General features: G+C 39.2%; 2 protein-coding genes across 4 annotated transcripts in view; both read right to left on the bottom strand.

Annotated features, from left to right (window-relative positions):
* Nucleotides 1–2099: 2099 nt before the first annotated feature.
* Nucleotides 2100–3802, bottom strand: pet100 (PET100 cytochrome c oxidase chaperone). The gene is made up of 4 exons (XM_079877506.1): nucleotides 3702–3802; nucleotides 3377–3463; nucleotides 3127–3159; nucleotides 2100–2520 (listed from the first exon to the last, which is right to left on the bottom strand). Exons 1-4 carry the CDS (start codon nucleotides 3726–3728, stop codon nucleotides 2431–2433), a joined length of 237 nt encoding a protein of 78 aa, XP_079733632.1. The 5' UTR covers nucleotides 3729–3802; the 3' UTR covers nucleotides 2100–2430.
* Nucleotides 3803–7680: 3878 nt separating this feature from the next.
* brd4 (bromodomain containing 4) overlaps nucleotides 7681–13236 on the bottom strand; it is a 55616-nt gene continuing 50060 nt past the window's right edge. For 2 of the 3 annotated variants that reach the window (XM_079873488.1, XM_079873487.1), the window contains 7 exons: nucleotides 11920–12618; nucleotides 10625–10719; nucleotides 10333–10489; nucleotides 9834–9970; nucleotides 9526–9731; nucleotides 9185–9443; nucleotides 7681–8112 (listed from right to left, as the gene is read on the bottom strand). In XM_079873488.1, coding sequence (XP_079729614.1) covers nucleotides 8044–8112; nucleotides 9185–9443; nucleotides 9526–9731; nucleotides 9834–9970; nucleotides 10333–10489; nucleotides 10625–10719; nucleotides 11920–12618 — 1622 coding nt within the window. In that variant the 3' untranslated portion in view covers nucleotides 7681–8043. The remainder of the gene's footprint in view (nucleotides 8113–9184; nucleotides 9444–9525; nucleotides 9732–9833; nucleotides 9971–10332; nucleotides 10490–10624; nucleotides 10720–11919; nucleotides 12619–13236) is intronic. The other variant, XM_079873486.1, reaches the window with a different exon arrangement.

Raw genomic sequence — 13236 nt, 5'->3', positions numbered from 1 at the left:
TGAATAGAGATTGAAGCTAAGCAGGTCGTGCGAGTTGGCGCAACCCAGAAAACATATCAACCCATTTTGATTTCTGCACAGAATGCTATATTTTAAAGCGATATGGAGGAGATTAGGCGGAGAAACGGTTAGAGATGAGAGATTGGTGGTTAGAGACTGAAGTTTATCTGCAGAGCTCTTACTATCTGGCCTCTGTAACACTCACCCCCCTAAACCTCACTCCCACCTGGGTCACGGCACCAATGTAACCCCTACTCGCCCCACTCCAAGCGGGATTCATCTCCGACATGGGAGGCGGGTGCGCTAACAAGGACGTTAAAGACCGCAGTCTGTAGCGTCAGTCGCTAGTGCGCCTCTTGAGATCAGGGGAGTGAGGTTTACCTGCACAGCTCTTACTATCTGGCCTCCGTTACACTTGTATTGCTTAAAATGGCATACAGACACTAGATGTTCATTTAGCAGCATACCACCTAGCATGGAATTGCTAATTCTGCAGCCTCGACTGTTGTGTAATAGACGAAAGCATAGCCTTTAGGTTCGCTGTTAGTTTTCGCGCACAACTCTGTTTGACAGGATTTCCCCAAAACACAAAAAAGTTTTGTACAACCAATGTCATTTGCTAGGCCCTTAATAATTATTTTACCGATTCCACTTTTTCTCAACGCAGAATCCAATTAGCCCAACAGGATACACCTCAGTTTGCCTATGAGCTCCGAAAAAAATCAGCATTTAGTGCGATGTGCATTTAGTGCGACATAACATTATCTGTTGCTCCAGCACCAACACACAAATATGGGTTGATATACAGGATTTTTTTATTTTTTATTATTGTTTTATGGCCTTTATATTCATTTTTGGCTGGGAAAATAATATCTGTCTGATTGCATAAGTCCTTAGTATTCAATCTTGATAGTTTGTTTACAATTGAAGTAACTGGCAGTTTAAAGCCGAAGTGCATTGTGAGTGAGGAGGTTATTGTTTTATTAATCAAGTTTTGTTTTCTAATCCAGATGACTAATTTGAGGCTAATTTCTCCATGATAAATGCTACATATTTTGTTGATCTGCCCGCCGGGACACACCAGTAGCCTACTGGTTAAATATGCTCTAAAACACAATTATTTGTACCTGATATGGTCAGAGAGAGAAAAAAAGCGCTTGATGTACTTTCTCAGAGAGAGAGAGACATTACTCCTTGGGGAAAGAACATCGAGACCTCGTTTATCAGAACTAATTGAATGAACAGCAACTGACCTTTAGATATTTGTTGTCAATGTAATTATATTCCTCCAGGAGGCAGCGTTGCACAGTGTTTCCAGAACCTACGAGAAACAGAAGCCTAGCGGTAAAAATCTCAATAGATAATGTATTAAAATAGATAATAATTTTAATGTTTCAATACAATAAGATAGACCCAGACCAAAATTAACGTTTGAGCTGTTTTAACTGAAAGCAAGTGGCATTGGCATGTCTTCAAATATGTCCGTGCCATTGTTTTGTCTCAATGTGAACACCAGTAATGTTTTATTCTAAGGCACGTTTATAAAAGCTACTTAAATGTCCTAACTGAACTAAAGCCTAACCCTGGCTTAATCTAAGCCCTGTCTGTGAAACCGGGCCTATATGTATTATGATTTTAGTGTGAACCAAACTCGCTTGCTAACGTTTCTGTGTAAGTTTTACAACTTCATTGGCATGACAATGCATTAACGCCAAAAAACACTAAAATGACTGTAAAAATTATGCTTTAAACAGTTTTACATCTTAAATACTTGTTTTAACATAAGAATGGATCTAAATCATTTGATACATATTAGTTTCGTATCTATATTCACTCCCATTGTAAGAATCTCAAAAACATACATTTTTGCTTTTTTTAACATACAAGGAAAACACAAGTCTGAATAATTTTTTTCTGGTAATCAGCATTATGCCACAAATGCTGTCGACTGAGATGAACTTGCATTGAACCTAAATTATTCCATTAAGCAAACATCTGTTATGTAGTTTAAATAATACTCATTTACAACATGAAAATATATTATGACCAAATGTATAATAAAATTAAAAATGAATAAAGAATTATGACAGCAGACAAGATTAAAAAAGAAATTATTTTTTTTATTTTCAAATTGGAACAAAAAAAAAATCAACAGCAAAAACAAAAAGCAGTGTTCTTATTTATTCACTAAGAAGTAGTACACACACACTGAAGTCCAGCCACTCAATTGTAACTGTTTAAAGACATATATTTACAAAAAATATATACATTTTCCCACCCGTTTATTAATCTATGTCCAGAAACAATGAAGATTTAACTATGTGGTCTGACACTTTGAGAGAAGCATTACAGTGTTTTCCATGTCACACATGAAGGCTTGATCTCAAGGTTGTGATATGACACAATAGCACATGTGATGTTGTTTTATAGTCATTCCTCAGACTCCATGGCCATCTGTTTCAGCATCTTCTGCTCTTTCCGGTTTCTCATGCGCTGTTTGAAATCCTCCAGTTCTTGCCTCTGTTCCAGAATGAGAAACGGCACAAGTGAAAGAGAGCATGTGGCATTGCATCTCGCTTCTCATATATATTATATTCACTTCCCGGCCATGTTTGGATTTAAATAGGCAAATGCTTAAGAGTATATGATTGGAATGGTTGGGAGGAGCATGAAGAATCATTTTCACACATGAATTTGGCACCTCTGAGTCCAGACCTTAAATTCACTGAAAGTCTTTGGGATGTTCTGGAGGAGACTTTACAGAGTGCTGGACTCTTGCATTGTCAATACAAGATCTTGACCGAAGATTCATGCACCTCTTGATAGAAATAAATGTTGTGATGCGTCTTCCTACATGGTTGTTTAAGAAATGAAAAGCTACACACGTCATCAATTAGGGTTAGACGAACTGATGCCAAACATATAACATGCTAGAAACATAATAATCACTGCAATAATGATTCAGTCATAGACTCTCAAACATTTGCCTATTTAAATCCAAACTTTTTTTTTGGCCAGGCAGTGTGTATATGTGTGTTTGTGTGTCTGTGTGTATAAAATATATATTATATCTATTATCTACCCAAATATCTGTTGTGTGCATCAAATTAAAGAGGAAATACTTACATGCATTTTCTCATCAGGTGGGAAAATCTCCCTCTGAAAAATGTGATAATATATTGTGATCATACAACAGCAAATGAATATAGGAAATGCTAAATAACACACATAAGAGAAACTCCCTAGTGAAACCAGAATGTGATTTTAAAACAAAGAGAGATCCCCAAAAATGTAAGTATCGTCATAACTTTAAACAAATGCTGATATTGTATTATACAAATGAATAATACTATAGATTATTAGGGCAATTATAAACCTTTCGCTTCACGATGTATTCCTCAAAATACTCGGCTTGGTTTGATATCCAAAACATCGCCACTGGAAACGACAGATACACCATCATCTGTGTAAATAAATAAATAAACACAGCATATTAATATATACATTCACTTTTTTTTATCGGTTATTTACATAGACAGGCAGTGAGGAGCAATACAGTGTTTAGCAAAGTGGGACGTTTAAAGCGTCTGCACGTTTTTTTATTTTTTATTATGCATCTCCCCAAAGTTGGTTTAGTTTGTGTCTCTATGTTTATATAGACAAACCGGGGTGCTAACAAGTCTAAACGTAATCAAACTCACCCTAAAAACCTCTATTTTAACCCCCATGTCCTACAGCTTGACAGTCACGCATGCAGGCACTTCCTGTTTTTAAGATGTCAAAATAAAAGTCCGCTCTAAACACGCGCAGTCACAGCTAGTTTCGTTCTTACGTAAGCCAGCCAGCTTGAGGCTTATGAAACAGCGTGCAATCGTTGACCGGATGCTGGTACATCAACATGATGATGTAAGCATGCAGTAACTTTACATCAGACACACGATATCAAACTGTAAGACCAATATTCGCCTCTGTTTAACCACATCTTAAGATATTTGAAGACAATTAAATGGTTAGTTCGTCTAAAAATTATGTCACCATTTACTCACCCTCATGTTATTTCAAAGCTGTATGACTTTCTAATGTGGACATAGCCTAAGGTGATAATTTTAGGGAGAATGACACGGTTTTCAGACATCTACTTTAATTTTAAATAATAATAATAATAATTTATTTATTTTGCAAAGCAAGTGTATTCTCATGTTGTAAAGAAACGGGTGAGTAAATTACATAATTCTCATTTTTTTGGGTGAATCACAGAAACTGGCAAGAAATGTCCGGGTCATATTTCACCCCAAATCAAAGGGTGAAAAGTACATTAAATCTGCTGTATTGAAATCTTAAAGGGACAGTTCACTCAAAAATGAAAATGTTGTAATTTCCATGCTGTTCCATACCAGTTTCTTTTTTCTGTTGAACACAAAAGAAGATATTTTGAAGAATGTTGGTAACAGTTGAGTGATTCTATAATTGGAGTTACATTTTGCATTTCAAAACGTTCAAAAAAACTGTTCACTTACAGAAATTCTTTCCAGTAATCTTATTGAAAACATTAAATTTTAATAATTCAGTGCTTGCCAAACACAAGTTACTTCCTTTTTTCGTTTTTACTTTAAATGAAAAAAAACAAACAGATTTCTTCATAGAATTGTCAACTCTGTCACATATTGTCAACATTGTTACCCTGGAAACAGAGTTTGACAGTAACAGAATTGTCCATTTTAATCTTTTTAGTTAAAAATTCCACTTGCTAGCATAAATGACAAGAGCTCATGGCACTAATGAAATCATGATTAAAATACTTTTAAACAACCCACTGTGTGATCAGTGATAAAGTCTGTTTTCCTTTTGATATTGTGGTAACAGTTTTGTCAGTTGGTGTAAGAACATTTTAGATTAAAATACATTAAATACGTACCTTTCACTGCTTCAGATCTTATTAGTGAGGTCAAGTGACGCAATTACCTGTATCTTACATAGCTGTGGGAGAGAATTACACCAATTTAAAGGCAAAGTATGGTACAGTAACAGAATTGACAAGATTTATGGACACATTTCAGATAAATGTTTTTGTAAACAATTTAATGTTGTAGAATTGGGAAAATTACTATTTAGGGCTTTTATAAATAGAATGAAATATTACCCCCCCAAAAAGTTATTAAAGTTAAATATAATATTTTGATTACACAATGATAAATGATGGAAAAAAATACACTTGACTAATTAGACTAACAAGAAATCATGATTTTCACCTATATAATACTATATCTATATATGTTATGACCTGTAACATCGTGATCCATGATCTCAAATTATTAAAAAAATAAAAAAAATAACCATTTGAAAAACAGTAAAGAAATGACGAATTTGGACACCAAATGAACTATCCCTTTAAAGTCCCTTATTTTCCTCACACAAAATTTCTCTTGATGTTAGTGTGAAATATGACCCAGCATTTTCTTGTGTGCTTTAATAAGATGCTGAGCACTACAACAAATGCTGCATATGAAGGCCCAGGTTTCTTTGCACCATTTTCATTCAAACAAACTTCTCAACTCGAGCTGAAGAGTGAAAACTGATAGGTAGCAACACAACGGAAAACATAGCATATGCATAATGTGTAGAACTGAACTGTGATGAATTATAAAAAAAAAAGGAGACAGACTCATTTTTGTTTAATTTTAATTTTCTATAAAAGAGATGAGTTTATTTCATGATCATAACAGATTGAACCATTGACCTCGATAGCCCACGCACATACCAAACAGTAATCGAGGAAAATGTTAAACAAACCAAAAAAAAAAAAAAAAAAAAGAACAAAAAAATAAAAGAAAATAACAAAATACCTGAATAAAAGCAAACTCTCTGCTGAGCTGCAGGTCAGCACATTCTCCGGAGAATCCGAAACTATGGCACATAATGTCCAACTGTTACCATGGAAAAGAAAATACATTTAAAGGCTTGAAGGAATGAAGTGTTGCTCTTCTTTTAACTTGTACAGACCAAATTAACCAAAGAAAAAGAAAAAAATAGATATTTATATAAGTGGACTTCATGAGGAAGAAAAAAACAAAACAAAGTTTGCAAAGCAATATCGTTTAAATGAAGTGTTGCGATTTAAACCTCAGGGTAAGAACACCCTCCCCAGCCACATGACGTACACATCCAAACATCCAGACACACACACACACACTCACACACACTCACACGATGACGATGGGACATGTCCTCTTAGCAGTTTCGAGAAAATGAAAACTAGTTGTTCGGTGTATACTTAAGAAGTCCAGCTAAAACTAGATTTAAACCTGAATATTGTAAATGGGTAAAATATAAAATGTTTACGTTCCTTTTTTGTCTTTTAAACACAAGCTCTCGCACCTAAATCCCCAATTTTCCCCTCCCCTGTCCAACCGCGCCCCCTCCCTCGCCCTCCCAGAACGTAATATATGCCAACTAGAATCGCAATACAATACAGGCACTGGAGAAAACACTATAAGAGAAAACTCAGAGGACCCGCCAAGGTCTCGAATTGTGCCCCCCCCGCCCCCCTCGCCGAGTCAAATAACAGAATTAGAACACATATCCACTATAATCGAACAAGAACAATGATAAATCAGAACGGTTTGACTTTTTTTGTAACTTTTTTTTTCTTTCAAACTTTTCGCAATTATATCTAGCACAGCATACGGAGTTCTCTCTGTGCCGCTGTAATAAAATGATCTGTGAACAGAAAAAGAGGAGTCATGCAGTAACCAGCTGAGAGCTCCGTCGCGTTGGCCTGGTGTCCGCGTGACGCTTCCACCAGTTGCACAGAGTCGCATGTTTTTCCTTCTGTATGTATAATACACTTAAAATAGTATTCTTTAAATTATACTCAAAACTAAACGATACTCAGAAACCGCCCCGCATGGGTCAACGCTCCGGCCCGTGGCGAGACTCCCCACCAGGCTAACATGAAAACCATGAGCAATGAAAGTATATCTTCCATGATTCTGTCCTCAATTAACACTTTTCAGAATAATGCATATATTAGGGTTTATTTTCTACAAGGCTACCTAAAACTTTTAATGACGAGTGGGGAGAACAAGAAAATATATTTATATATTTAGAAAGACATGTTAAGTGAAGCGTTTCGGGTCTCGGCTATCAGCATAAAAGGATATGGGTGTTTGGCATAGACATCAGAGGGTAAAGGTGTTGGTAAGAGAGTTAAAAATATTTAAAAAAAGAAAAAACAACAACGAAGAAAAAAAAAAAAAAAAAGGAAAAAAAAAAAAAAAAGGAGAAGATAAACAAAAATACAACCAACCAATCAACCAAAAACAGTAATTAAGAAAATACCTTTTTACAGTAGATCCTACATAATGAAAAATCTGCACATGATAACAGTGTGAAACACACCATGTTTAGTCATTTGTCACAGCCCCTGGTGAATATTGTTTGTGTTGTCAGAGGTGTAAGGCGAGCTGTACTTCCTCTCCCGAGGAAGATCATCTAAGTGCCCCAGATCCCATCCTGCCATTTGCCTGCGTGTTTTCGCGAAAAAGGGGAGGAGGGGGGGAGGATATAGCGAAAACGAAACGATGGGAAGGAAACCAAATCAAACAGGAAACAAAGACGTTTTCTACTCCCCCACAGACGTCTGGCAGTCGATGGATGCCGTAACTAGAGAATCAGTACATGTTATTGTTGTCGTTCAAATATTCCTCCGGCGATCGCATTGTCCATTGCTCCCATATTCTGAATTAAAGAGTCACACAACAAGTCCTCTCTTTCCCGCCATGGTCACAATGGCAAATCCAGGAGGAATGCCGGAGAGGCGGAGCCGTCCCAGTGTGAGGGTCCCTCTTTCTGCTAAGGCAAAAGGAGAGCTACAGCCTCCCTCCCTCCCTCTCTCTCAGGGCCTCAGCTTATCCATCGCTAGTTCAGCCTCTTCAGTGTTTCTTGTGGTCAGATGGGGTCTTTTTCCCTTACTGCTTTTTTGAGTTCATTCTAGAGGAATCCATGAGCTTCTGTTTTTCGCAGTTTATCTCTTCCTCTCGCACTTCAGAACAAGTTCTCCTCAAAGATAGCCATCAAATCGCTTTGGAAATTCATGTCAATAGTAGCTGCCATCTGTAGACGTGGAGGAAAAAAAAAACTAAATGAAACATGGGCACATGTAGCAAATTTATTCAATAATAACATTTTGAATCTCAAATTATATCCACATTTTGTATGGAAAAGGGATTCAAGAGTTACTGTAAAGACACACATTTGTTGCTCGGGTTCAACTGCCCAGTGCTATACCGAGTGACAGTACCACTCAAATGTTTGGGGTTAGTAATGATGCTGAAAATTCAGCTTTGACATTTTGAAATATATTCAAATAGAAAACAATTATTTAAAATCACTATAATGTGTCACAATATTACTGTTTTGGGAATAACAGACTTCTTTTAAAACATCTTACAGATCCTGAACTTTTGAGCGGTAGTGGCGGCAGCTGTCGATTATTTTAGTAATCGAGTATTTTACCAATTATTCCATCGATTAATCGTATAAAAAAATTGTAGTATTAACAATAGATCCAAGTCAACAAAAGTCTTTAAAATTACTTAAAATACAAATGTATAATAACAACAAGCAATAATAATTGGCTCAAATAAAGTATCAAAGCAAGCAATCATATGGGTTTTATCAAACAACACTGTTAAAATACACCATGTAAACTAATGTACATTACGTATTATAATGCCTGCAGAGGCGCCAACGGCCTGGTGATAGTTGTTGTTACGCTACGGCATGATCAAATCCTTGTTTAATACTGGCCAAACAACATTTAATTCAAATGTTCACTTAATCTTTAATACTTTTAACACGTAATCTGCACGCATGTAAATAATGAAAGCGTCGTTCTTCTCTGTGAAAAACAAACAAACAGCGCATATATTTATTTAACTGAATCGCAGCCTTTGTGATTTCACAACAGCACATTTTAAATAGTTTTAATATATCGTGTAGCCTTAGAAAACGGTGTAATAATGCAGTTCACGGATTCTCATCTGTGGAACACGACCACTTCCGGTATTTTGCCGGTTACTCGACACGGGAAAATTGCAATCGAGGATTTTTTTTTTTTTTTTTAAATCGAGTCCTCGACTTTAATCGAGGAATCAGGACAGCCCTAGCTGCAGCTGTAACTCACCGCCTCTCTCCTCCTCCTCTCCTGCTCCCGGCGACGTGCGAGCTCTCTGTCAAGTGCACTCTGGGAGGCGGCGGGCGAGTGGGGCGGGGCTTGGGAAGGTTGCGGGGCCGAGGGCGGCTGGGCCGGGTTCTGGGCTTGGGGCTGAGTTTGAGTTTGGTGCTGCTGCGGTGGTGCCTGAACCTGCTGCTGCTCCGGCCGCCTGCGGGGCTCCTCCTGGGGCCTTCGAGACGTCTCAATGGAGTCCTCCTCATCACGTCCCCTTCAGAGAGCAAGGCCAAGAAAATGTCTTGAAACTGCTAAAAGTGACCTTTGATTAAAACAGACAAGTTCAGCTCTCTTACCGAAGTTTCTCTTGTTCTCTGCGCTGACGGTCTTTCTCGGCTTGCTCAGCCTGGGCTTTCAGGGCCTTCTCTCGCTCTTCCTTCTCTCGGGCCGCACGTCGAAACTGTTCGAAGCTGTCGCTGGAGGACCTCAGAGCAGACGAGGGAGTGGAGGTGGATTTCTGTGCCAGGCTCGCCCAGGAACCCATGTTCTTTAGTTTCACATCCTGGGCACAAAACGATACGAGGTGTGAAAACGACATAACATTCTAGAAATGTTAACAGTTGTATTCATGGAAAAGTAAAGCAAAGTTGTCCCTTCCATCCACCTGTACCTTTTTAGGTGCCACAGGTGTTTTGGGCTCCTGTTTGAATTTCTCTTTGTCCTGCATGGAAGGAGGTGGACCGCTTTGCTCAGAGGAGCGGATGACAGGACGGGAACTTTCATGTGATTTCATATCTGCTCCTAAAACGAGTTGATAAACAGTTAGTTATGCTCCTTTTATTTGATTGACAGAGCGGAACCAAGAGTAATATTTAGTATAGCCAGGATGTTTCACGGTTTGTGGAACATGTGAGCAGTGCGTAGTTGCATGGGGTGCAGAGCGTTTTGTATGGCACAACTCATTTACATAATCTGTTCTAGACCAGCTTTCTGTTTGTGAAATGCTTCTAAACAATTTTATTAAATGTAAAAAAAAAAAACGACATATTAATTGTTTATAAAATAAAAGCAATATAACATGCAAGAGTGATGCAATTTTGAATATCAGCACATAACAGCACAAAGTGTGCTTAAATTAAACAATTGCATGCTTTGAAACTCACTCTGTTGGCTGTGACCTTGCATTGTGGGTTTGCTCTCAGGGTGTTTGTGAGGCTCTGGTCTCAAGGCTGGACTGAAGGGCTCACCACGCATCACAGGTGACGGGGGCAGCTTCTCTTCTTTAATGCCAGCCAAAGCTGAAGGACCTCGCTGTGGTTCCTGTAGCAAACCAAAGCTTCAGTTACACCACACCGAACACACATCTAGAAAACCACGAACTATTCATCACACAAAAATCCATGTGGATATTGGAAAGAATCTGTGTCAGAGCAAGAACATTGAAATGGTACTGACCTTTTTGGCCTGAGGAGGGGACTGGTGGACTAAAGCATACTGAGGGATTTGAGGGGAATGCATCATGAGCGGAGAGGGGTTATCTCGCATGTGTGCTGTTAAAATATAGACACAATTAAAACACTTGCAATGGTGTCCAATACATATAACAAACGACCTGTCTGGACTTTGGAGATGTGTCAGGGAAGCTTTTATATATAGTGTTTATACTATGCAGCTTTCTTAAATTAGTATGTTTGGGCAAATTCAACTTTAAAAAACAAACAAACGAAAAACACCACAAACTGTGATAATCATCAGTTTAATAGACAATAATAAACAAATACGGTATTGTTCCGAATATAAGACAACCCCCTCCCCCCTCCCCCTTTTTTCAAGATGCACCTTTTGGAAAAAAGATTTTTTGATAAAGAAAATACATTTTCAACAACAACAACAAAAAAAATCATACTGCATATTTTAATTTTTGTATTGCAAGTATGCCAAATACTGGTAAAAAGTACCAACGATCACATTTAAAAAAATAACACTTTGGCATACCATAAAAATAACCTGTAGCCCATCTGAATTATATAACAATTAGGCTATCCATCTCATAGTGAAAACCATGTAGCCTACCAAAATTTCATAAACAGTAGAAGTGAAATCGTATTGTAGGTTTGAAATCTGGGTCCCGTCTTACGTTTTAAAATCACGTACAGGGTAAGTTTGGTCCCGTCAGCGAGGCACGTAAACATGACAGTCACGCGGATCTTAGACGGTAAGCTTTTCTTTGACGGTTTGTGTTTTTAAGGCTGTCTTTTTGCGCTCGCGATCTTCTAACATTCCACTCTGACATTGTATTTCTTGGCACACTCGTTTTACACGTATTTGCCGCCACCTATTGTTGCGGGTGTATTATTGACATGTAAAAGTCTAGACCAGGGATGTCCGATCCTGCTCCTGGAGGGCCACTGTCCTGCAGAGTTTAGCTCCAACCCCAATTAAACACACCTGAACCAGATAATCAAGGTCTTAGGCATTCTAGAAACTTCCAGGAAGGTGTGTTGAGGCAGGCTAGAGCTAAACTCTGCAGGACAGTGGCCCTCCAGGACTGAGTTTGGACACCCCTGGTCTAGACCCTGAATATAAGAACCACCCGGTTTTTCAAATGTATTTCTAAGAAAAAAAAAAAGGTCTTATATTCTGAACAATATGGTAAATAGTTGCTGGAAGAGTTACACCATTAAAAAAATTGGCGAATATTATAAAAAAAAAATATTAAACAGCTATTTTTTGTAATGCTGTTGTTTTACCTGAGTTATAGGGGTCGGACTTGTGTTGACGTGGAGAGTGATGCTGCTGTGGCTGTTGCTGGATGATCTGCTGTGCTTTCGAGGAGGGCATGGAGACCTTGTGTTGACTAGACTGCGTTTGCGTGGTCTGCACTGGGCCTTGAGAGAAGCTCAGCTGCTGCGAGTGCTGCATGTGTCTAGCCTGGTGCTGCGAGAGCTGCGGGGAGGGCTGGGCTTGAGTCTGAACGGGGAGCTGTGGCGGGGGTCCCAGCTGAGATTGAACCTGCACCGACTGCAGCAGAGACGGCTGGCCCGGCTGCTGCGACCTGCTCTGCAGAGACTGCATTAGTGACGTCGGCGGCGGCTGCTGCTGCTGCAGGCGGTTCGGCTGCAGGTGCTGCAGGTACATGGGCAAGGGCATGGAGGGAACGGGCTCCTCGTCGTCCTCTAGCAGCATCTGTGGGGGCTGGGAGGAGAGCAGGCCCTGGGGAGTGAGTGTGGGAGGGGAGAGCGGCCGCTGGCGCAGTTGCTGTGGAGGGTGCAGGAGGTGAGGGGGGAGGTGGTGCTGGGGCGGAGGGGGTTGCTGGGGCTGGAGCTGCTGGGGCAGGGTCTGCTGCGGTTGCTGCTGCTGGGGCGTGCTTTGCTGAGGAGGTTTAGGAGGTAGTGGGGCTGCCCTATTACTGGGTCGTGAAGGCTGCTGGGGCATTGCGTTGTGCAGGGCTGTAAACCAATGAATATAGAAAAAGGAAGGGGTCAATTATAGATCACCGGCAATATTTTTTATAATACTTACAAATAAAACAAAATGCTGTATTAAAAGAAGAATATAGCTAATCAGAACATTTAACATGCAGCCTGCAGAGCACCATTTTGAACCAATGAGATGTGGGCAGTTTGACAACGTGACATGGTAGCCTGGCAATAGGTGTCTAACCAATAGTACAACTGCTTGAAATGATTTCCATAGAACAGATGGACTTGAAAACAGGTTTTCTAACTTTGTTTTTTTTTTAAAGATATATTGTTTCTGACAGAGGGAGTAGTAAAGGAGTAATGGTTTAAAAAGAGTATTAACTGTTTAAGAACGTTAGAGGACGAATCGAAGGTTTCAAGCATGTCGCTGCCCAACGGAGGTTATGCCGTACAAGTTAATCTACAAATGCTGTGAGAAGAGATTTGGGAATAATGATTCTTTCTGCTGTCAAGGTCAGTTATGCTGGGGAGAGTTTAGGAAGTCAGATAAGATGTTATTCATAAAGGTCAGGTGGGCATGCATATTATGGGATGTCGACACCGGAAATTGTACTTATAAGATAAAAAGAAGTAGGAGGCCTTATG

Source organism: Squalius cephalus (genome assembly GCF_949319135.1).
Source record: "Squalius cephalus genome assembly, chromosome: 1".
Taxonomy (NCBI): Eukaryota; Metazoa; Chordata; class Actinopteri; order Cypriniformes; family Leuciscidae; genus Squalius; species Squalius cephalus.
The sequence above is the reverse complement of the archived record's forward strand: the minus strand, read 5'-3'. Positions and strand labels throughout refer to the sequence as shown.

Bases quoted from the DNA above. Each gene is read 5' to 3' on its own strand.
- pet100 (XM_079877506.1), bottom strand. From the start codon at position 3,728: ATGGGGGTTAAAATAGAGGTTTTTAGG. The intron at 3,160-3,376 runs GTTTATAATTGC...CACATTTTTCAG, and splicing joins AATACATCGTGAAGCGAAAG to AGGGAGATTTTCCCACCTGA. The intron at 2,521-3,126 runs GTAAGTATTTCC...ATTCTGGAACAG, and splicing joins CACCTGATGAGAAAATGCAT to AGGCAAGAACTGGAGGATTT.